This window comes from Microtus pennsylvanicus, chromosome 11, assembly GCF_037038515.1.
Source record: "Microtus pennsylvanicus isolate mMicPen1 chromosome 11, mMicPen1.hap1, whole genome shotgun sequence".
Lineage (NCBI taxonomy): Eukaryota > Metazoa > Chordata > Mammalia > Rodentia > Cricetidae > Microtus > Microtus pennsylvanicus.
The window spans coordinates 555,888-581,614 of NC_134589.1; the positions used below are offsets into that span (position 1 = coordinate 555,888).

Genomic DNA, 25,727 nt, shown 5'->3' on the forward strand with positions numbered 1-25,727 from the left:
ATATGAGCCTATGAGAGCCATTTTTATTCAAACTACCACCATAGGCAAGAACTTTGACGTGCTGGCAAAGTCACTATTTAAAAAGAAGAAGACGAAGAAGAAGGAGAAGGAGGAGAAGGAGAAGAAGAGGAAGAGGAAAAGGAGGAGGAGGAGGAAGAGGAAGAGGAGGAAGGGTGAGGGGGACCTGAGATGTAGCTTAGTAAAGTTCTTGCCTTCTTTTTTTTTTAATTGGTGGCTTTGCCAGCACGTCAATCAGTCAATTGATCAACTGATCAGTCTGTAAGTAGTAAATTTTGTAAAATAAACTGACACTCCAAAGAGAACACGTTGAAATCCTAATTGAGGGTTGTAGACATGGTTCATCAGTTAAGAGTACTTGCTGCTCTTACAGAGGACCCAAGTTTGGGTCCCAGCACCCATATCAGGTGGCTCCCAACCATCTGTAACTCCATCTCCAAGAGATCTGACACCTTTGGATTTCTATTGGCAACTGCATGCACAACAGTGTACACTCACACAGACATACATATATATCATACATATACATAAGTTTATGAATAATAATAAAAAACAAAATCTGTGTGAATGCAATTGGCAAAAGAAAAACTTAGAAGTATAGGGGTTGGTTTTGTTTTGTTGACACAAGGTCACATTGTGTAGTCCTAGTTGGCCTCAAAATTCAACAGAATGTTTTGGTCTAGAGTGTGAGCATTACTTGTCTTGTTCTGGCCACAGAACGTTTAACTAAGAATGTATCCTGTAATCTTCCAACTGCCCAGTTCATTTTTTGTATCGTGTTAATGCAGTTTTTACCTTACTCATACCTTTTGGGGTGGAGGTATTTAAGCAAATGGAAATTAGGGTGATTGAGTATTCACTGGAACTCCCTCCAGATACTATCCTATGCTTTGATTTGTTATTTTCACTCACATCTTGGTTCTCTTTACTTATTTTTCTATTCCCCATGCCCCTACCCTGGTGTTATCCTTGTTGATGCTGGACTCCAACGCCATCAATCAGACTGGCTATAATCTTAAACCATATGCCGTCATCTCACAGGAATGATGCTAACAGGCTGATGAGGTAGGAATTGTGACAGAAGAGGGCAAAAGGAGAATTTACTTGATGCACTGTGTAACAACTTCAGCTTGCAAAACAATAGGGAAAGGCTGTCTAGGCATAGGCATTCAAAAGAGCTCTTTAAGGGAGGTTTTTCTATGTGGACAGACAATGTTGCAATGTCTTGGTGCTGCAGCTAGGGTTTATCTTGGTTAGTAACAGTGTGGCCTTAAGTCAAAGATAGTCTTGTTCTGAGTCAGAAACGACTCAGCAGGATCACCCATCCTAGCCCTAGGTAGTGGTGGAGCATGTCTTTAATATCAGAACTCAGGAGACAGAGTCAGGCAGATCTTGGTGCCAACCTGGTCTACAGAGCAAGTTCCAGGACAGACAAGGCTACACAGGGAAACCCTGTCTCAATTACCCATTCTAAACTAGCAACCATATTTTGTAACTAGGGATTATTGTGATCAACTCTTTCTGAAGGGGTAATTAATGGTCCTGCAGGGAAGCAGCCTTCACCTTGCTCGAAGACCAGCCTGTTCTGCGTCAAAACATCCTTGTTCTGAAGCTGCGGACAGTCATTCCTCTTAGAACAGTGTCCACAAACACTTTGATAATTTTCTTCCACCGCTACTTCTTTTCCACCCATTCCTGGAACTGAACGAACCAGTACAATATGCTCCTTAATAAAACAGAGGGCACAGAGTGTAAGAAGCTCTTCCATTTCAGATTGTATCGAAGATGTAGTGGAGATGCTAAACTACAATTACTCTATGTAACTTAGTGCCTACTGGTGAGAAGCCCCAGAGCACAGAGCCGGGCTTGTTCAAACGTCCACTACTCCCTAGGGGTTAAGAGAAGGTCAAAGACAGGCAAGTCCCCAACATGTGTTGCCAGCATGTTCTTCACAGGCACGCGATGCACACACAAGTAGATACACTGATATGCATCGACAGAGAAACCCACGGAGACCTTGAGGCGCCCATGCGCGCACACCAGGGTGCAAGCGTCCATGTGTCCACTTGGTCCTGGAACTCACAACTGCCTGTATCTTTTAGTTCCATCTGATGCCCACACGGACACGTGCACAGCTCTTATGCTAGCATTAGAAGTTCTGTGGAGTTGCGGGGTAAATCCTTGTTACCAGGCAGGGTCTCACTTCCCACACACCAATCTGAAGCCTGCTCCCGTTGTGCACTAGCTCACCGGGAGGAGTGACATTGGCCACGCCTTTCCTCGCCATCCCTCTCTTCCATTGGTTGTGGAAGCAGGCCTCCCGCCTCCTCTTCCTTCTGGCACGGCCCATCACCGCCTCCGGATCTCCATTGGTCGAGGCAACAAGTCCTCCCAAGAGAGGCGGTGGGCGAGGTGCAGAGGCGTTAAGAACTAGATGGACGAGCTTACTAGCCAATGAGCATGTGTATCCACCTCAGCAACTGCGACTCACCAATGACGAGGAAGGGTGGGCGGGGCGCTGCGGCTGTCAAGCGCCCCTGGCCGGTGGAGCAAACGCGTTCCCCGCGGAGCTCGGAGACCCGCAGCCGCCTGCGCGCAGCTTGGGGCCGGTATGGGAGGGGTGGCCAGGCCGGCATGATGAGCGCCCTGGGCAGCCCTGTGCGGGCCTACGATTTTCTACTTAAGTTCCTGCTGGTGGGCGACAGCGACGTGGGCAAGGGCGAGATCCTGGCCAGCTTGCAGGACGGAGCAGCCGAGTCTCCTTATGGCCACCCGGCGGGTGAGCGCGGCGGCGGGAGCGCGGTCGCAGCACCCGGAGGCGTATAGCTGGGGTCTCGGTGCGAGCGGCCGCTCCAGAGTGGGTGTAGCCCACGGAGAGACTGGGCAGGGCTAGGTCCCGCATGCTGGGGTAGACTGCGCGCTGTGGGCAGAGTCCGCAAAGCGGCTCGGGGTGGGTGTCGAGGGAGACCGCAGGTGCGAGCGACCTGTCTGGGAGAAGTGAGTGGGATTGCGGGAGGTGTGGGCAGAGAGGCAGCGGACTAGGGAACAGAAGAGTCCACGGGCTCCGGGGGCCGTGACCTTTTGGTGCGTGGGACTGCAAGCAGAGAGTAACAAGACTAGGCTTGAGCCTCGTGTTCCAAGCACCTAGCAATGGGGCTCCCTGTTCTAGTAGACAGGACTTCTAGGAGGAGGCGCCTCAGTGACCCTGTGGAGCTGGCTTGAGTGTAGGAAGGTGCCCAACTAAGAGGCTCGGGAGACTGGGCACAGATGAGACTGGAGAGCCTCTGGCTTGAGGGCAGTGAGCAGTGTGCCCTAGAAGTTTGAGGTTTGAGACTCTGCACCCCAGAGGAAGAAAACACTGGGGCAGAAACCTGGGCCAGACATACAAGAATAGTCATGTGGTGACGCCTCCCTCATACTGTGGCTGTGGAGAAAGACTATTGTGATTGCCTTTTGGTATCATCGTGAGGTTTCAACTCACCTTTCTAGGACAGACCTCCGTCCTCCGGGCTTGCAGGCATCTCTAGCCCCCTGGCAATGCCACATGGGTTAGCAAGGCTCTAAAAAGCGAGTGGTCCAGGGCCGGTAACTGCCAGCCTGGACCGCACAGATTTAGACCTTTAGGGCAAAGTTCTGTTGGACAGCGCTACCCCAAGAGCAGGCATATATCCACAGTCCCGTCTTCAGGTCTGGGTGCTCAATGAGGCACTGGCCTCAGCAGAGGAAGAGTCAAACATTTAGAGAACCCCAAAAGGGATATGAGTCCCACAGTAGTTGACTGATGTGGGCAGTGAGAAAGACGTTGATGACATGTGAGCAGCCTGGTTAGATTGAGCAAGGCCCTCTGAGCTTCTGTTGCTTTCCTTCATATTTTATTGTCGACGTGGCTGAGAAAGAACTGATACCATAGTTGTGGCCTTTGTGGACTTTTGATTTACTAAATATTTCTTCTAGGCCTAAGAAAAGGGAGTAGGAAGAACAGGCCGGGTATGGTGGCTCACATCTGTAATCCCAGCATTCAAGAAGCAGAGGGGGTTAAATGGACATGAATTTGAAGCTAGCCTGGGTTACAATGTGAGACCCTTTCTGGGAGAGGGGGTAAAGAAAACAGAATAGGAGGGAGAAAAGAGGGGAGAGGAGAAAAGAAAGAAGAAATATAAATAAATGGGGGAGAAACACCATTTTGAGGATGGGGCCATTATGCTGTTATCAGGACGACAGACATTTCATCGTGAGACTCTCGGTGCTTTGGCGGGGGGGGGGGGGGGGGGGGGGGATGTTTGCAGCATCACGCTCCACTCTCCCACCCATATCTTGGTTTTGTAGCCCACTTTGCAATTCTCATACTGCCAAGGTTCATAACCCTCGAGTCTGTATTGTGGCTCTAATATCAGGGTGGTTGGTGTTTGTGCAGTGTTCACCTGGATTCAGCACTGGCTAACCCTTTGAAGCATAGCTTACTCCCAGGTTCTTTGTGGTGCCGCTTCACCTCTTGACTAGCTGCTTCTCGTTACCAGTTATCCAGGAAAAGACTAAGAGCTTTCTTGAGTTGCTTGCACTGAGAACACCATTGTCTGTCTTTGGACGATGCCTCGGCTGTACATAGTGTTCCTAGACTAGACTGCTCTTTTCCCTCAACACCCGGGAACTTGTTCACTGTCTGTCTAGTAGTTGATGTTGTCATGGTGAAAGCCTCCAGTCAACTCACTTCCTAGATGGGTAGTCTGCCGTTTCTTCAGGAATTTCTGAAGACTGTTTTTCTTTGCCTTACAGTTCCTTGCTTAATCAGGCCATGACTCAGAGGTTTTGGTATATTAGATATTCTGAGTTCCTAGATTAAAAAAAATATTTTTTCTTAATTTCAGAGGAATTTGTTCTTATGTCCATAAAAATATCTTCTAGGGCTGGAGAGATGGCTCAGTGGCTAAGAGCATTGCCTGCTCTTCCAAAGGTCTTGAGTTCAATTCCCAGCAACCACATGGTGGCTCACAACCATCTGTAATGAGGTCTGGTGCCCTCTTCTGGCCTGCAGACATACACACGGACAGAATATTGTATACATAATAAATAAATAAATATTAAAAAAAAGAAATGAGCTCTCCCTTTTAAAAAAAAAAAAAGGCGTGCACCACCACCGCCTGGCTAAAAAAAAAAAAATATCTTCTATTGGTTTTGTATTAGTTTCTTGTATGCTGTTACGAAAAATGACTACCAGCTGTCTTAAAACAACAGAAGTGTATTCTCTCACAGTTTTGGGTCTGGTAATCTACAGTTTGGCTGACCTAAAGGCAAGGCATAAGTAGGACATGGAACTCAAGGATAGAGTCTTCTAGCTTGTCTTTCTCAACTTCTAGAACCTTCCTGCACCCCCAGGGCTCCGAGCCCCTCTCTTGGTCTTCAGCGCCATTGGCAGCCATTGTGTCTTTCTCATTTCCCTTCACTCTGACATGAATTTTTCTGCCTTCCTTTCCACTTCCACAGACCCTGTGATAACTTTTGTGCACTTAGACGATCTGGGACAATATCTCTGTCTTAATACTTTCTATTACCAACTTTAATTCCATCTGCAACCTAACACATTCACAGATTATGAGGCTTGAGCATGCACATTGATGAGATACCTTCTGTTCTTCCCTGCAGTTTTATGCTGGACGTCTGTGTATTGTCCAAATGCAGTCACTATGTTGTTCTTTTTTTTTTTTCTTTATAGGCCAGGCTGGCCTCAAACTCTCAGAGATCTGCCTGCTTCTGCCTCCCAAGTGCTGGGATTAAAGGTGCGTGACACCACCACCCGGCTAGCTTGTCTTTCTTTATTGAGCATTTTGCTTTTAGTAAATTATTTACAGCTATTTCCAACTTAGTTTTTAATTGAGGAATGATGTCATTCCAAAGTTTTTCTTTATTTTTGCTATATTCCTCTTTTCAATTTAAACAGTTTTCACGTTTCATTAAAAATCTCCTTGAGGGGCTGTGGAGATGGTTCAGTTAAGAGCACTCACTGCTCTTCCAGAGGACCTGGGTTCCGTGTCCAGCACCCACATGGTGCTGGAACTCACAACTGCCTGTAACTGTAGTTCCTACAGATCTGACGTGTTCGTCTGGCCTCTGAAGGCACCAGGCAAGCACAGGCTACACATACCTGCATGCCGGCAAATCGTTAATACACAGAAAGTAAACATAAATGAAACTTTAAAGCAAAAAGTGTCAAATATCTATTTGAGTTCATAGTTTACTGACTTGAAGTTTTTGGAAGTTCACTGTGATGTCAAAGCAGGCAGAAGGGACTTTCTTTTGTCCCTTGGTCCTTTGTCACGCTTCCGCTACTCTTAACGTTTTGGGGTGATATGTGCTGTAGAATGGTACACGTTCTGCTGTTACACGGCTTAGCGAACTTCACAACCCCATCATGCCATGTTACCAGCATCCAGATTAAGATGCAGTTCTGCCAGCCTCCCCTCTACCAGTCCCAGCATGCCCCTCAATATAAGCACAATCCTGGATTTTGACAGAATAGGTCACTCTTGCCTGAATCTACACGGTGGAAAAGAGAATCCCACAGCGTCTGCTCCTCTGTGAGTGCTTCTCTGGCTCCTACATGCATATGAGGTTCTTGTTTGTAAATCCTTTATGTGGCCACACTATGGCTTGCCGGTCCTGCTGGTTATGGGAATGTGTGTGGTTTCCAGTTACTGATGATAATGGTTTTCTTTGCTGTGCACTGTGTTGTGCTTGTCTTTTTCACTTCTGTTAGCAATGCTGAGTTTAAGACACGTGTGTGGGGCTGAGTGTGTAGCTTAGTCATACAGCATGTGCCTTTCCATGGGCTCAGTTCCCTTAACCACACACACACACACGCACACACCAGACGTGAATACTTACACATACATTTAACTCTGGTGCATACATTTCTACAAGAGCTGTGGTGACTTATACCCTCACCAACACTTTAATACTTTCCTTTTACATTTTAGCTGTTGTCTTTTGCTTGATTTTAGATTTTTTTAAAAAATTGTTCTGAGTATTTTGCCTTCATGCACGTAAGTACTCCACATAGATGCCTGGTGCCCATGAATATCAGAAGAAGATGTTGGATTCCCTGGGACTGGAATTATGGAAAGTTGTGAGCTATATGTGGGGGCTGGGACCCAAACCCAGGTTCTTCAAAAGAGCATCATGGGCTCTTAACTACTGAGCCATCTCTCCAGTCCCTCTTTTGTTTATTTTAGTGTAAGGTCTAGGGGATGTAGCTAGTTTGGCAGAGTGCTTTCCTAACGTGCATGAAGGCCGAGAGTTGCTCCTCAACACCACATTAAAGAAACAAAATAAGCCAGGTGGTGGTGGCGCACGCCTTTAATTCCAGCCCTTGGGAGGCAGAGGTAGTGGATCTCTGTGAGTTTGAGGCCAGCCTGGTCCACAAAAGCTAATTCCAGGACAACTAGGGCTGTTATACAGAGGAAACAAAACAAGACAAAACAAAACGAAAAACCTAGATGTAGTGGCATAGAATGGCAATCTCAGCATTTGGTCAGCTTGAAGCAGGAAAATTAGGAGTTCAAGATCATCCTTGGATATATAGAAAGTTCAAGGCCAGCCTGGGCTACATGAGATCCAACCTCAAAATGACACAGAAATATTTTTAAGCATTTGTTTAGGATTTTTATTTTCTGTTGGCTAATGAAATTAAACACATTTTCATTTTTTATTTCTTGTTTTATCAAATATGCAGGGCTTTGGCTTTTTTTCATGGAGCTTGATTATTTTTAGTGATTGGTGGGAGTGTTTAAAAATATGTCTATGAGTCTTGTGTTAGTTACTTGTCCTGTGCATAGTGACTCTCCCTGGGAGCATTTTGTCAATCCTTTTGAGAAAACAGAAGACTCTGATTTTAACATAACCAAGACTACCAATGCCTCATGGTTGGAGGTGAGTTTTGTGTCCTATTGACACGCAGTGAAAATGTTCCCCTCTAAAAGCTGTTGGTCTACCTTTGATACCGATGGCTGTCTTCCAGTTGGGATGTGGTATGAGTGATTGTCTTGTTTATTTGTCTTTTTTTGTTTTGGTTTTTTTTTTTGTATTGCTGTGAGAAGTATCATGACCAAAAGCAATTTGGGAAAGTTTTATTTCATCTTGCAGTCCATCATAAAGGAAAGTCAGGACAGGAACTCAAAGCAGGACCTAAGGCAGCCGTCATGGAGGAATGCTACTGACTGGCTTGCTCAGTTTGTGGCACTACCCACAGTGGGCGGGTCCTTCCACATCGATCATCAATCAGGAAAAGGCCCGCAGGTTTGCCTACAGCCCAGTGTAGTGGGTGATTCTTTCAGCTGGGATTCTCTCTTCTCAGATGACTCTAGCCTCTGTTAAGCTGACAGAAAAACAAAAACAGTGAACACAGAAATCAACGCACATTTTGTAATTTTTTGACAGTTAGCTAACCAGTTGGAGAAATGTCTTCCCTCCTCTGTGCCACCTCTTTGACAACAGTTCTTGGAGTACTCTGGGCCTGAGCAGTTGGTCTGTATGTTAGGCCGGCTTCCCGTTTCTATAACAAATAGCTGAGGTGTTCGCTTTATAAAGACAAAAGGTTTAATTCACAGTTCTGGAGATTTAATCTGTGACCAGCTGGCCCTGACGCTTTGAGCCTGGTGCAAGGCAGTAAGTACATCAGGATGAGAGCATGGGAGGAGGAAAGCCCCTTATCTCCTCAAACAGAAAGCAAAAGAAGAGCAAAGAGGCAGCTGAGATTCCACCGTGACCCAAGACTTCACACCAGCTGGCTCAAGGCTCCATCCATTACCAAAAGTGTCACCCTAAGAGCACACCAAAGCGTGCAGGCTGCTGGGGACAGTCATCCAAACCGTGGCAGCTGGTTTGCGCCCCTCTGAGTATGCCTCATTCATGCAAGCTCCTCCTGTCTTGCTGAGGGAGTCCTGTGAGGTGTGTTCTCATTAGCGTAATGACTTGGTCCTTTTGCTGTCCTTTGTCCGGCAGCTGGAAGGCAAAGGGTCTTGGGTTCAGGGTCCTGCCACCTATGAGGACCCTTGCTATGGTGCCTGTTTCCCAAGGGACCTGTCTTCCGTTCCTGCAGTGACTATGGTGTCCTGGTCTCTCCCAAGGTTCTCTCTCCTGACCAGCAAGCGGGCCTCCAGTTCAACCTTTCTGGAATGTTCTGTTTATTCTTTCCCAAGTAGGCACAGGAGGAACAGGGCTGGTAGTTTTTATGCATATCCCACGACAGGTTCTCCCCTTCGCCTCAGTGGCTGGTATGTCCCACACCAGCTCCTGACCTTCCTTTCCCAGATCGAGGACTGTTCTGTATTTTATGAATTTCATTAGGGAAGGGAAGTGGATTAAATAGACCCCAAATACTACATCTGTTGCTTCCCAAATGCTTCCAGCAGAACAGGCATGCCATGTTCCCTGACTACTTCCCTTCTTGGCTGTGTCTCCAGCTCCTTTTTTTTATGATTTATTTATTTTTGTTTTATGCTCATTGGTGTTTGCCTGCACGTATATCTGTGTGAGGCTGTCAGATCACTCACAGGTGAATTACAAACAGTTGTGAGCTACCATGTGAGTGCTGGAAATTGAGCCCAGTCCTTTGAAAGAGCAGCCAGTGCTGTTAACCACCGAGCCATCTCTCCAGCCCTTCCAGCTCCTTCTTCTCAGGAAAAAATCTCCCTGTTTTTTTTTTTAAATTTCATTTTCACCAAGAGATAATAATAATTCCCACGTATTGAGAGTATACAAGAATCATTTAGAGAGCCGGGCTGTGGTGGCGCACGCCTTTAATCCCAGCACTCTGGAGGTAGAGGCAGGCGGATCTCTGTGAGTTCAAGGCCAGCCTGGTCTTACAAGAGCTAGTTCCAGGACAGGCTCTAAAGCTACAGAGAAACCGTATCTCAAAAAACAAAACAAAAGAATCATTTAGGGGGACAAGTTATATTATCAGGCCCCGAGAGGGTGAATAATGCCCTTAAGATTGTAAAGTGGCCTCCGCTATATGGAGGTGCGTGGAAGAGCCAGGATATGGACAGGAAGGGGAGGGGGGCTCAGGGAACTTTGCTATATCCCCACCACTCAGAAGTCTCACTCTAAGAAATAATGTTCAGGAAAGCCCCTTTCCTTAATGCTCCGTCCATACAAGGGGCACTAAGGCTTCCTTAGTCAGTGACCCAGTTGTAATCTTTTCCCCTTTCTTTTTGCTCCTGACAAATGTTCCTCCCAGAGCTGTCGTTTCCTCCTCTTTCTGTTCTGCAGGCAATCCTGCATTTGCTCATTTACATAGCTACCCTGCAGGTTTCCCATGGCAACCTGTTTAAGACTTAAAACATGTTGTATAAAGTCATCGCTTCCCGGTGTGAACTCAAGAGTTCCAACCTGAACCCGTGCCCTCTGGAGACGCTCCCTAAAGAGGGCCTGCTCTCCTACTTCTTTACAGACCGTGGTGCCACGTATGAACATTCTTTTCAATGCAATGTTTTTTAATGTTGAGAAATGCTTCTGTGTACTTGAAAACAATAAAGCTGCATTTGCGTCTGTGTGTGGTACTGGTAGTGAGCCTAGGGCCTCCTATGTGCTAGGCATTGCTCAAATATAGCCCTCTTTTTTCATTTGTTTGCTTTTGTTGTTGTTTGGGTTTGTTTTTTTTAGTCTTGTTTATTTTGTATTATTATTATTATTTGGTTTTTGAGACAAGGTTTCTCTGTAGTTTTGGAGCCTGTCCTGGAAATAGCTCTTGTGGACCAGGCTGTCCTCGAACTCACAGAGATCGGCCTGCCTCTGCCTCCTGAGTGCTACGATTAAAGGTGTGCACCACCACCATCTGGCTTCTTGTGTTTTTTGATACAGGGTTTTGCTATGTAGCTCTGGCTGGCCTGGAACTCATAGAGGTCTGACTGCCTCTGCCTCTGGAGTATTAAAGTATTAAAGGTATGTGCTACCATGCCATGCCTCCTTTTGTTACTCTCTGGTTTTGAGATGGCTTCTTACTAGGTTGCGAGCCTAGCCTTGAATTCACTCTGCAGTCCCATGAGTCTTGAACTTGCAAATCTTAGGTGTGAGGAGTGCAACTCTGGGCATCTAGCGTAATGGGCCATATCAACACGCATGTGCAGGCTGTGGGTGCTTTTTGCAGTATAAGATTTTTAAACTATGTTTCAAACTTTATTCCCACATGTACCTTGCTTAATTTGCTACCCTCAGAGAAAAAGATTACGTACAAATAAAAACACTGAAAAATTCTGTAGTGTCCCACAGACTTACACTTAAAAACGCATGAGATGAAGGTCCTACCTACAGAGTCATAAATAATTTTTTATTTATTTTTGAAATGTTTACATTTGTGTGTGTGTGTGTGCGCTACAGCTCACATGTAGAGGACAACTTGAAGGAGTCAGTTCTCTCCTTCCACTATGTGAATTCTGGGCTGGGCATCTGGTTTTACAGCAGATGCATTTGTCCACTGAACCATGACCCTAGCCTCAAAATAATTTTCAAGAGTATTTATTTGAGACTTGGTATGTGGACTGGGTATGTAGATAGAATGCTTGCCTAACGGGCCTGAAGTTCTGGGTTTACACACCTATGATCCTGTCACTCAGGTAGTAGAAGTGGATCTGAAGTGCAAGGTGAAGGTCAAGCTAGCTGAGAGACGTGAGACTCTACCTCATTTTTTTAAAAAAAAAATGTTTATGACATAAAAATGCAGCTCACAGGAATTTCTTCACTTTTTATGTTATCTCAAAGTTGGTTCATTCCAGCTGATCTCGCCCTTTTAAGGCTTTTTAGAATTTGTAATAAGCTTTGGGTCTCACTGTCAGCCCTTTATTACTCAAGGGTATGGGGGAAGAAGTATCAGCACGGATTATCCAAGAAACAGTCTCCGGGAGGCCCGTTGGCATTAGGTCATCTCATCTGTCTCCACCTGACCTCCACGGTGGTATTGTCTGTTGTCCTTGCTGGTGGGTTGTGGGGTTGTTATAGTGAAGTTATTGCTTCGTGGTTCATAAGCAGCTGTGTCTCCAGTACCTGGTATAATGTTGACCCCAAAGAAGTGGATAGAGTTTTCTCTTTAAAAAAAATGCATTAGGGTGTTTAGCCTGTGTATCTGTGTACCATATACATGCAGTGGTCACAGAGATCACAAAGGGGCACTGGATCCCCGGATCCCCAGGAACTGGATTTACAGGGGGTTGTTAGCCACCATGTGGGTTCTGGAAACCGAATCTGGGGCCTCTGGAAGAACAACTACTGAACCATCTCATCAACTCACTCTTTTTTTCCAAGTTTTGTTGGCATGTACAGTTCATAAGTATGGAACTATGTGTATGATCTTTGGGTCATTTAGACGATTTTATTTTTATTTTTTCACAGCATGATTTTTCTTCTTTTAACATTTTTTTTTATTTATCATGTATCTAAATGCATGCCATATGCCGTGGCATGAAGTTTAGGACAACACAATTTATGGGAACTGGCTCTCTCCCTTCTGCCATGTGTGTTCTGGGAAGGGGGTTCAGGTCATCAGGCTTGATAAGTGCCTTCATTCTCTGAACCATTCATCTCTTCATCTAGTTAGCCCACAGCATTGTTTTTCTTTTGTGAATGAATTTGGCTACATGCTTTGTTTTTTCTAAACTGGACTTGGCATTCCATGATATTTGGGGTTGGAAGGGGGTTTAGTTGTTGCTGTTGTTTTAGTTTTGAGACATAGTTTCACTATGTATTTCTAACTGGAACTCACTATAAAGACCAGGCTGGCCTTGAACTCAGAGAGATCTGCCTTCCTCTTTCTCCTGAGTTTTAATCAAAGGCATGTGCCACCATAGCTATCATCAATCTTAATTTCCTTTTTTAACTCCACAATTAAAACTTTATTGAAAAATTGACACCAAGACAGAAAACCGTTATTGTATACCGTACAAAACAAAATGTAATTGCACCGTCTTGGTAGAGTGACAGGACGTAGAATAGGACTTTCTGTGATAATACATCAATTTAGCAAATTGCTTGCATCATTAGTGTTGCTTGTGTTCTTGAATGAACAGCCGTCTGTGAATCTGGCTTTTCCTCCTATATGCTGGAACAACCTACACAAAGAACCACTGTTTGAACATGGCTAAAACAGTGATAATCTTGTGGCATCTTAGACATTTTACATCCATGAAAGAAGAATTTGGACTTTGGACAGTGGGTCAGGGTGTCTGACCTCAGATGTGTGCCTGTATACCACATGCACGTAGTACTTAAAGGCATAAGGAGCGCTGAGTCTCCTGAATCCGGAATTACCAATGGTTGTGAGTACCTGGAATTGAACTCAGTTTCTCTGCAAGAGCAGCCAGGGCTCTTAACCACAGAGCCATCTCTCCAGCCCACTGATTATTAGATTCTGAACATATTGTATTGAATTCAGATACACAAGCCCACTGATTGTTAGACTCTGAACACATTGTATTGAATTCAGGTACACAAGCCCACTGATTGTTAGACTCTGAACATATTGTATCGAATTCAGATACACAGTTTACAGAATTCCACCAGGTACACAGTTGAGTCTTGGATCCCTAGCTAATGGGGAAACTGCCCTGTGATTTCTATTCCCTAGCCTCCGCTGGCAGAGTGACAGCAAATACACTTGCACCATCAGGAGCCCAGGCAGAGAGATGCTCCTTTTGTGTGTTAGTGTCAGAGCTTGACAGTCAAGCCAAAGCCCAGGGTGCTGTGGTCCCAGCAGGGTCTGCCTGGTACTAGCTGCTGGTGGTCGTGTCTTAGAAAGAATCCCATAATGTTGCTGATAAAGAATTACATAGGAGGCAGAGGCAGGCGGATCTCTGTGAGTTCAAGACCAGGCTGGTCTACAGAGCTAGTTCCAGGACAGGCTCCAAAGCCACAGAGAAACCCTGTCTCGAAAAAAAAAAAAACAAAAACAAAAACAAACAAACAAAAAAGAATTACATAGGGCTGGGCGGTGGTGGCGCACGCACACCTTTAATCCCAGCACTCTGGAGGCAGAGGCAGGCAGATCTCTGTGAGTTCGAGACCAGCCTGGTCTACAAGAGCTAGTTCCAGGACAGGCTCCAAAACCACAGAGAAACCCTGCCTCGAAAAAGCAAAAAAAAAAAAAAAAAAAAAAGAATTGCATAGGCCCTCGCCAATGCTCCTCAAGTTTTTGACCTGAGGCACAACCGGCCTCAAACTGTTGCTACACTGTGTGGGTTGTGTATCCCAACCTCCTGCAGTTAACGTTTAATTGCCCTCCTCTAAACATGACTTTTGAATTGACCGTGTGTTAAATATTGTGGGTTGTGGCAGGATTGGTTTGATTGGTTTAAATAACATAAAAGCAAAACAGGTTTATAGAGGAAGACTCATAAATATCCACATTAAACAGTAATTGGCCTTGTCATGTAGACTATTAATTATTCATACAAAAGGTTATTATCTTAACAGGAAAACATGCATTGACTGCTGTGAAGTTGCACCGTTCTCTCTTAGATTAATAATATCTATGCACAGATGAAATTGGTGTCGTCCGCTCAGAATGCTGTGTGGCTGTGTGTGTTGAGAGGTCACTGAACGTCTGTGGGGGTTTGGGTGGAGCCAGTTCATCACAACTACCATCAAACTTGGGGTCAGGTAGCTGATGTGGGAGGAACCTGCAAAGGGGGGCTCCTCTGTGAGAGCTTTCCTTAGGCTGTAGAAGAGCAGAGCTGAGGGAGGGGGCGGGCCTTCAAGTGCAGCTAGCGGAGGAAGGCTTCCCAAGCCGCTGTGACAATTGACGTAAATGGGGCCTTACAATAGCTGCAGTGATTCTTAAACAGAGAGAAAGGCAGAGCCTAGAATCAAGCTGTCAGCTAGCCTTGCTCCCTCTGACAGCCTGAGGGGAGGGCCCTTCCTTGCCACCCCACTTCTTGGTATCATTAATCCTTGGTCTTTGGCATAAGGCAGGCTGGCTCGTATGTCTTTTCATCTCCTTATCCTTGTAAGCATACCAGGCACTGGATTGGGGGCCCAAATTAATTCATTATGGCTTCATCTTGGCTACATCTGAAAAGACCCTATTTCTCTTTCCGAATAAGGTTAGGTTCTGGGATTCCAGGGAGCTATAAAGTCTAGAGCAACACCGTTCAATCCAGCACAGACGGCAGTGACCCCCATTTTAAAGACGATTTTCTAGGCAGGCCAAGAGCGTGCTGTGTAGCCAAGGGTGAACCCTGGGCTTTTTTTTGTTGTTGTTGTTTTGTTTTTGAGAAAAGTCTCACTGCGTAGCCCTGACTGACTTGGAACTCTATGCAGACTAAGGTGACTTCAAATTCTTAGATCTGTCCTTCCTTTGCCTTCTGAGTGCCGGGATTAAAGTGTGTGCCACCACACCTGACAACCTTGAATTTTTTTTGTTTGTTTGTTTTTGTTTTTTGTTTTTCGAGACCAAATTTTTCTGTGTAATAGCCCTGGCTGTCCTGGAACTCACTCTGTAGACCAGGCTGGCCTCAAACTCACTGAGATCCACCTGTCTCTGGTTCTCAAGGGTTGGGATTAAAGGTGTGTACCACCACCTGGCGCTAACCCTGAATTTCGAATCCTCCTGTCTCCACCGCCTGAGTGCTGGGATCACAGACATATACCACTGTGTGTGGTTTATGCAGGACTGAGCGTCAAGTCCAGATCTTTGTGGATGCTGGGACAAGTACGTATGCTACCAGCTGAGCCACAGCCTCAGCCTGGTGCTACCGTTCTCATGAAGGCAGAACCAAGAACTTGGGGTTCCCCTTTCTAGTAGCTGTTGGTCTTGACTTACCCATGTTGATCTCTGTTGGCTAGGACACCCAGGACCTCCCCCAAAGTCAGCCTCAGGCTTAGGGTCCTCACCACAGGTCCTGCTAGGCTTTCATGATCCCACAGTGACCGGGCACCCCAGCCCGACAGACTCGCTGATGACATGGAGGCTTTGCCCTGGCCATCTGTTTTAGTTGCCTTTATCCAAGATCTCCAGTAATATTTTCTAAATTACAAAGGAGAAAAGATAAATGTGAAAGTAACTTTAAAAAAAGATTTATTTTTATTCTATGTGAATGGGTGTTCTGCCTGCACGTATGTCTATATATGCTGTGTTCATCCAGTGCCCATGGAGATTAAAAGAGGGCACTGGAGTTACAGTCGTTTCTTAGCCACCACATGCTGGGAACTGAACCCAGGTCCTCTGCAAGAGCAGCCAGTGCTCTTAAGCGCTGAGTTATTTCTCCAACTCCATACAAAAGTAATTTTTACCAGTATCTCCAGTGACCTTTTATTTCTAATAATTGACATTATTACCCACTTACCATCCTTTACTATATTAGAGGAAATTCAAATTATCTACAGAGGAGCTGGAAAGATGGCTCAGCAATTAGGAGCACTGGATGTTCTTTTCTTCTAAAGGTTCTGAGTTCAAGTCCCAACAGCCACATGGTGACGTACAAACGTCTGTAACAGAATCTGATGCCCTCTGTTGGTGGGCAAGCATACATGCAGACAAAGCACTCATAAAATAAAGATATAAACCTTTAAAAACAAATGAATAAAACAAATCATAATATATGCAGATACACAATTATATGTATACATATAAACACATTGCTAATTAGATCAGAAAGTTTTGCTCACAGACAAGAACCAAGTGTGTTTTGCTCACTCCCAGGCAACACAGGACAGGCAGGAGGTATGGCTCTCCAGGTCCCTTCCTCCCAACTGCAATGACAGCAACTCGGGGCCCCGCGTGCACCGTGGAATCGCTCCTCCTGTAGACCAGGCCAGGCTGTCCTCAAACTCACAGAGATCCACCTGCCTCTGCCTCCCAAGTGCTAGGATTAAAGGCGTGTGCCACCACTACCTAGTTGAACAGGTGTGTACTGTCATGCTTCTTCCTGGGCTTCTCATATTCATGTTCGTTCTCTGGACCACACAGCTCTTAGCCCATTAGTGTAGCATGCCTAATAAAAACCCAGAGACTGATATTGGAGTTCAACCTGAAAGTCAGAAAAGCAGTACAGCCAGCCACTGGCTCTTGCCTCTAGCTCAGTCCGAAATTCCTTGTGTCAGAGAGCTGTCTCCTCCTGTCTTATATTCCTCTCTAGTGCTGGGATTAAAGGTGTGCACCACTACCACCTGGTTTCTATGGCAAACTAGTGTGGCTTCTGGGATTAAGGTGTGTGCCACCATTGCCTGGTCTGTAAGGCTGATCAGTGTGGCTGTTTTACTCTCTGACTTTAGGCAAGCTTTGTTTATTGAAATACAAGTGAAATATCACTACACACAAGGGTCAATAGCTCACATACACCAGCACAACACTCCTGTGTGCTCGTTGGGAGCCCAGTTCCTTCATACATTCTAAATATCTGCAAGGCAACAGGCCCCCATATGTCTAGTCTCCTGCCCTTTCTAACCCCAGGATATTTGCGAGGTTCGGTGTCTTGACGTCATGACATCCTGGCATCTTCTGGGGTAACAGGGATGGGCCAACCTAACCTAGAACAGACAGGTGACTTGCTAGCTCAGGTCACATCCTCTGAGCTAGGTTCCATGAGGCCCTTCCCTTCCCACCGTACACACGCTGTGTTCTATACAGTGTCTGCTGTACCCAAAGTGGACCCCGGGAAGGGCACAGAGATCCTCTTAAGATAAGCAATAACCACAGTGGTGTTCTCTGTGCAGATTTAGAACAGGGTGCTGCTAAAAATAGAACTTGGCTTCCCTTACCACGCTTGCCCAGATGAGTGAGCTGACAAGGTAAGCGGTATGTCCTGGGGAGAAGACAGAAGGCCAAGCTCTTTTTTTTTTTTTCAAGCTCTTTCTGATATGGTAAAAATCACATATTTGGGATCAGAGTGGACCATCTTAGACTGATTCTATTCAAGTAGCATTGAGTGTGCTCATTACTGTGCACATTACTGTCTGCTTACAGACCATTCGCTTCGCCCCCAAACCCCTCCATCCCCAGCAACTAATCTGATAGCTCATATTTTGATTCAACCCGATATATTACTCAAAAGTCAGGTGCTCGGAAACAAACATGCTATACATTACATTTAATCAATATTTGCACCCTAAGTGATCTTTCGTATGAAGGGGCACATTCCTGTCAACTCACTCCCAGAAATAGAGAGCAGCAGCTGGTGGAGGAGTCAAAATAGATTACTAAATCACTTATTCATCTGAGTGTGCAGAGAATAGCTTGGTGTTTGATTTTTTTCTTTTTTTGTGCGTGAGGTTTTTTTTTTAAGGTTAAAATTATCTTTCTATTAATAACCCTGTTATTCTGACTCAGTGGGCATTCTGACAGGCTTTGTTTTAGAAGTTTCCTTTATTTTAATCATATTCTTTTTCAGTATTTATTGTGTATGTGTGCACACACGTCATTGTGGGCCATGTCACACATGTGGAGGTCAAAGGAAACTTACAGGAGCCAGTTCTCTCCTCCCGCTGATTGCGTCCCAGAGATCAGATGCAGGGGGCAAGCACCCTTACCCACAGAGCCATCTCATTGGCCCGACTCGCCTCATAGGCAGAGTTAGCCACATTCAATGAATTTTAATAGTATTTTTTATGCTGACACTGACAGCATCAGTGTTACAATCTCATGGATCAAAATGTAACAACAACAAAAGAAACACAACAAGACAACAGATGAGCTGATATCAAGAAAACATTGGCCAGAATAAAGCAAAATATCTCAGAAACTAAAGAAAGATTATGAAAGATTCTTGTGTTGTGTGAACCTAAAATTAGCTCTGTGAATCCTTGACTTCTGTGTCTGTGTGCTTTGTGGCCATATTAGATAATAGATAGGTAGGTAAATAGATAAATGATGGATGGATGGATGGGTGATGGATGGATGGGTGATGGATGGATGGATGGATGATGGATGGATGGGTGATGGATGGATGGATGATGGATGGATGGATGGATGGATGGATGGATGGATGGATGGATAATGGATGGATGGGTGGATGGATGATGGATGGATGGGTGGATGGATGGGTGATGGATGATGGATGGATGGGTGATGGATGGATGGATGATGGATGGATGGATGATGGATGGATGATGGGTGGATGGGTGATGGATAGATGGATGATGGATGGATGGATGATGGATGGATGGATGGATGGATGGATGATGGATGGATGGGTGGATGGATGATGGATGGATGGGTGGATGGATGGGTGATGGATGGATGATGGATGGGTGATGGATGGATGATGGATGGGTGATGGATGGATGGATGATGGATGGATGGATGATGGATGGGTGATGGATGGATGATGGATGGGATGATGGATGGATGATGGATGGATGATGGATGGATGATGGATGGATGGATGGATGGATGGATGGATGATGGATGGATGATGGGTGGATGATGGGTGGATGGGTGGGTGATGGATGGATAATGGATGGATGGATGGGTGATGGATGGATGGATGATGAATGGGTGATGGATGGATGGATGATGAATGGGTGATGGATGGATGGATGGATGGGTGATGGATGGATGATGGATGGGTGATGGATGTATGGATGATGGATGGGTGAATGGATGGGTGATGGATGGATGGGTGATGGATGGATGATGGATAGATGGATGGATGGATGGATGGATGGATGGGTGGATGGATGGGTGATGGATGGATGGGTGATGGATGTATAGATGATGGATGGGTGGATGAGAGAGAGAGAGAGAGAGAGAGAGAGAGAGAGAGAGAGAGAGATGCTGAACAGAGAGAGGACTGGTGGTGGTTTTTCCCAGGACCTGACATCCAGACTCTGTGGAGGTGCTGGAGGTGAGCCACAGACCCTGGTCAGGTGCCAGGATCTAGGCAGGCCTAGCACCATAGCAAGGCAAATGCCTCATCCAAGCATCAGGGATCCTGAAAGAGGCAGGTGTGCCCTAAGCAAAGAGGTTTCGGTCTCCCTCCGTCGGAGACCAGACCTCTGACCCTAGAAGTCCATCAGGCCTGTGTAACTAACTCAGGTAATGGAAGATTAGACACCTGAAGGCTGGGTCTTCTCTGCCTCTCCCCTGTGTGGGGATGAGCCCCAGGGTAGAGGACTGTGGAATGATAGATACCATAGGCCGTGGAGGGCCACTGGTCTAAAGCGTGATGGAGCGTCAGGAAAGAGCCAAAGACCAAGTTGACCATAGATAGCAGCACCTGAGCAGCCCCCAATTGATGCCCCAGCTTCCCTCCGTGGCCTTTTGACTTCCAGTTAGTTGGGGTATGGCAAGAGTTACTGATCTGGGCTCTTTTTGTGAGAATCTCATTGTAATCAACTCAAAAGAGTTAGGTCTGTTAACCAAGGCTGGGGTCAAATGCAGAGTCCACGCCACTCCAGGTATTCATCCAAAGACAGTTGGATGCTAATTTTTCCTTTTTAAAAAGAAAAATAGGGGGCTGGAGATGGCTCAGAGGTTAAGAGCACTGGCTGGTCTTTCAGAGGTCCTGAGTTCAGTTCACAGCAACCACATGTGGCTCACCATCTGTAATGAGATCTGGTGCCTTCTTCTGGTCTGTAGGCACACATGCAGGTGGAACACTCTATACATAATAAATAAATAAATCATTAAAAAAATAAAGAAAAAGAAAAATAGGTTACACAAAGGTTAAAAATCATGCCAGAAGACATTGGTTTCAAAATTGGCTATATAAACATTAGGAAGGCAACTTCCATGTTCAAGATAAAAGCTGTGAATCATTCCAAATGACTTTGACTTTTATAGCACTTCCTAGTCAGAAAAAAAGTTAACTGACATTAATTTTTTAAAAATTAGAATGCTTTCAGAGCATTGTAGAGGCAGAGATGATGGGTGAGAAGCCATCGGAGCACAGGGGATAAGGGACACCCCAGGATTAGCCTGGAAGAGACACGGCTACACATGGGGTGGTATATTGAGGCCCAAAGGCTGAGTACCCTTATTAAGTGGGACCCAAGGTCCTGAAAAGACATGGCTATACCCACCACAGGCAAGGAGCCTTGAGTTGTGGCAGGTCTATCCTTACTTCCAGCCTGGAACACTGAGACCCAGGGGAAGCTGAAGAAGCTGCTGGTGTCATGGTGTGTGTACGTACATCTGTGTTTTGATCATCATGTCCCTAGTGGGTTATGCTTACCGCTTACCTGACTTGAGTGACTACCCTATCCGGTAGAAGTGGGGTGAAAGGGTAGACGGGTAGGTGATGGAGTGGGGTCTCATTGATGAGTTATATGAGAGCCCAGAAAGCTCCCTGGCCTCCTGTGCTGAGAGACAGCACAACTGGGAATCAAGAAGCCACACTTCCCAGATCTGAATCTGCTGGTGCTTCTTATACTCCCTTCGCCAGAGCTGTGGGAAATGGGTCTCAGTTGTTTAGAATCAACATTATTCGTGGCATTTTTGTTAAGAATGTCTTCAACAGTCTGAGAGAGCACCCCAACTCGCCCTGCCCTAAATCCTCACAGGGCTACGGAGAGGTGCCGGGGGAAACAGCACCCAGATTGGAGACAGCCGGAACTGTGAGGAAAGGTCTCATCACTCACTGCCTGGAAGGAAGTGAAGGCCCCACAGGGACGGAGCACAAAGGCTGGGAAAGTCACTCACAGTCCCCAGCACGCTGGGGCCAACCCTGCGGGTTCCCACCCTTTCAGAACTGGTCATCTGGGAGCAGCCAAACCACTCTAATAATACAAGTCTGAATCTAAATTCTTGCTGCTGTGCTAAAGTTTCGTTTATGTGTATGTGTATGGATATGCAGAGACCAGAAGAGGGTGGCAGAGGCCAGGTGTGGTGATATACTCCTTAAAAACTCAGGAGTCAGAGACAGGTGGATCTCTGTGAGTTTGAGGCAGCACTCGGGAGGCAGAGACAGGCGGATCTCTGTGAGTTTGAGGCCAGCCTGGTCTATAAGAGCTAGTTCCAGGATAGCTAGGGCTGTTACACAGAGAAACCCTGTCTTAAAAAATGAAAAAAAAAAACTTAAAAAAAAGTTGCTTAAGCAGAAAAGATATCCCCACATCATGTGTCTGGCCAGTTATGGCAGGGCTTATTCCAGGAGTGGCTGGATCCCAGTGCTGGTGGGATTTCCCACAGACGACCTCCACATTCAAGCCTGCTTCTCAGGTTTGCTGTTTCTTACCTCGGGAGGAAGCTGGCTCAGGACCTCTAAACCGGGTGAGTGTTGTCAGTGTTCATGCCGTGTAGGGCATGTAGTGAGCAGTCCCTCTGTTACGGCATTCTCCAGCACTCTTAGGTTGCTGGGTTTCTGCTGTGTCCAACATTGTTTGCAGGATGGCTGGCTCATGCCAGAACAGAGTCTCAGAAAGGACTGATTCAATAAAACCAAGACAGATCTTAGAAACTGGAAATATAGTAGTAACAGAAATGAAGCTCTATCTCAAAGAAAGGGTAGAGGATGAAACAGAATTTGAAAAAGACTGAGAACAAGAAAGAAACAAGAAAGAAATGAAAAATAAGAAAAGAAAGTTATGGGACAAGTTCACAGTGTTTAGCATCTTCTTGACAATGTTCCAGAAGAAAAAAACAGATATGTAATTCAAGAAAGCTTTTCAATTCAAGCATGACACAAACCAGCACTTGGGAGGTAGAGGCAGGAGTGTTGGGAGTTCAAGATTACCCCTGACTATATTTTGAGTTTGAGTCTAGCCAGAGAGAGATATTAGATCCTATCTCAAAATACACACACACACACACACACACACACTGACTCAAAAAAAGAATGTTTCTGAGTTTCTGAGGCAGTTAAGAGAACTGGCTGCTTTTCCAGAGGACATGGGTTAAATCCCCAGCACTTACAAGCATCTGGAAATTCAGTTCCAGAGAATCTCATGCCCTCTTCTGATCTTTCTTGGGTACTGCGTGCATGTGGCACACAGACATATATGCAGGCAAAACACACATACACATGAAATAAAATAACCAGAATGTTTCTCAGAGTGGAAGCTTCTGTGGCCTGAGACTAAATGGGTCCAAGAACAGTCAGTGTGACAAGCTACCATCTAAGCGCAAGCATGAAGGTGCCAAGTGCTAGAGGAGAAAGCAGCCCTGTCCACTGGCTGAGAGGAAGTCCGATTGTTTGAAGGATGGAGGACCAGCCTGACATCTGCCATCAGCACAAACATACTTCTGGAAGAAAAGTATTCCCTACTTAGTTTAAATCCCTACCGCATTCAAAGATGCGTAAGGACACTCCTAACACCTCCACACTTACCTTCCATGCATCCTCCTCGAGACAGAACCAAGGAAATCATAAACTCTAGAGGACCCCCATACTGGGAATGTTCCTGGCCGAGAATAGGCAGGAAGATTCTGACAGTAGATTTAGATAAACAGGAAGTTGAGTGTGAACATGTGTGTATGTGTGTAGACATATGCATGCCATGGTATCTACTTTGAGATCAGAGAGAACTTTCAGGACTTGTCCTACCCCTTGAACATGGGGTCCATGTGTAGTAGGAGACTGTTCATTTGTTTCCCAGATGCCCAGACCCAAATAATCACATAGAAACTATATTAATTACAACACTGTTTGGCCTATTAGCTTAGGCTTCTTATTAACTAACTCTTACATCTTAAATTAACCCATTTCTTTTATTTTGTGTATTGTCATGAGGCTGTGACCTACCAGATAAAGTTCCAGCCTGTCCTCCTTCAGCAGCTACGTGGTATCTCCCTGACTCCGCCTACTTTCTCTCTATATCTCTTTCAACCTGGCTATAATCTGCCCTGCCACAGGCTGAAGCAGCTTCTTTATTAATCAATGGTAATAAAACATTCACAACATACAGAGAGGAATACACATCATCTCCTTTTCTGTCTAAATAAAAAGGAAGGTTTTAACTTTAACATAATAAAATTACATATGCAAAACAGTTATCAAACAACAATTATAGTTATAATATTTAGTCCATTTACATTTGGCAAATTAAGGAAAATACTTTATCATCTATTCTATCTTTGTGAGTCTAAATTTTTATATCTAATTTATCTTTTATCATAAATAAGGAAAACTATAACTATTTGTCTTCAACTCCATCAAAGACTCCAGAAGGATATAATATTACCTAAGTAAACAGTAAGCAACTTCCAAAACTCTAGAATTGACAGAGATATCTCACTGCCTGGACAGTCACCCAAAGTTCTTCTGTAATACTGGGGCATCCATCTTCAGCCTGCAGGACCATAGTATCTGGCAGACTTTTCTATGAAGCAGGAACTTTGAAAGACTGTTTTGTCTCTATTGGCAGTTTGTCAGTCACTTTCTTCTGTGTCCTACCAAATGTCTAGCAGTTTCTTCTATGAAGCAGGAACCCTGAAGGACCATCCTGTCTTCGGGAAAGTTCAGCAGTTACTTTTCTGTGGATTCTGAATGTCCAGTTCATACAGCATACACTATCAAGCTGTCCAGGAAAGAGCAGTTTCTTGCCCAAATGGCTAGCCTCGTCACATTGAAGGCACATTCCATAAAGATTTTCTTCAATGCCCAGCAACCTCTCTGAAGTAATTGCTGCCAAAAACAGATGTGTCTCACTGTTGAGAAGTCTAAGTTCTTAAAATATTTTAAATGCCATATTCTGTAAGTCTTTAAAGTGTTGAAGATTATATGTGTAACTGAAAAATATCTGCATATATTTAGAAAACCTAATAACATGACTATAGTTTGACTATTGTAGATGACTATTAATCTGTATTTTTAATTATACATTAAATTTTTCAATGAGCTACACAAACATAATATCTTAAACAAGAACAAAAATATATATACACAGTGTAACAAAATCAACCTTAAAACGTATCAATAGACCAAGATCCATACCAATGCAAAGTGTTAATCTCCGTATCATATCCCCCTTATCTGCAAACTGCAAATTCAGAAGTCAAGAACACAAGTTATTAAAAATTTGGAGAAAATAGCAAAGTAATGGTTAATAAAGGTAAAAACATAGGTATGCATGCTAGCACATGCTTAGAGTCACAGGAAGTGGAGGCAGGAATTGCCATAATTTTGAGGCCAGCCTGGACTATAACAAAGACTCTGTCTCAAAAAACAAATGAACAAAAACCAAAATAATTTTACAAATGTGGTGGGACATATATATAATCTCAACACTTGGGAGACCAGGAGTTCAAAGCAAGCTAAGGGACATATCAACTTCAAGGCTAGCCTGGACTATGAGATCTTATCTCAGTCAAAAAATTGACAAATTAGTTACTGGGGGGAACAAAAAATTTAAATAGGGAATGGGACATAGGTAGGGTAGGATGGCCTGCAATGTTTCTACTGGGTCTCAGAATGGCTTGAGACTTGAAACTAGAGACCCATTACTTTGATGAAAACAAAAGCCAAATCTTGTTCTCTTCTATAAAGCTTGTAAGGTATGGGGGCTGTAGGTAGGCCAGTGAGATGGCTCAGTGGGTAAAGATGACTCCCACCAGCGTGATGCCCTCAGTTCATTTCCGGGACCCACACGGTAGAAGGAAAGAATGGAGTACTGCAAGTTTTTTTCTAACCTTCCACACAGGCTATGCACGTGTGTGACCAGATACATTGTCTCTGACAAATAATGTAATAAAACTTGTAAGTGCTTAAAAACCACATCCCATATTGTTATATTTGTTACAGTACAGCCTAATGCCACTTAGTAACAGGGACACATCCTAAAGAATGCATCAC

At 44.9% G+C, this 25,727-nt stretch overlaps 1 protein-coding gene across 1 annotated transcript in view; it reads left to right on the top strand.

Moving 5' to 3' along the window:
* The first annotated feature begins 2,550 nt into the window (after window positions 1-2,550).
* The window catches only part of Rab40b (RAB40B, member RAS oncogene family), a 32,977-nt gene continuing 9,800 nt past the window's right edge, over window positions 2,551-25,727 (top strand). Inside the window, exon 1 of the mRNA XM_075989733.1 lies at window positions 2,551-2,797. Within this exon, the coding sequence (XP_075845848.1) occupies window positions 2,653-2,797 (145 nt within the window). The 5' untranslated portion in view covers window positions 2,551-2,652. The remainder of the gene's footprint in view (window positions 2,798-25,727) is intronic.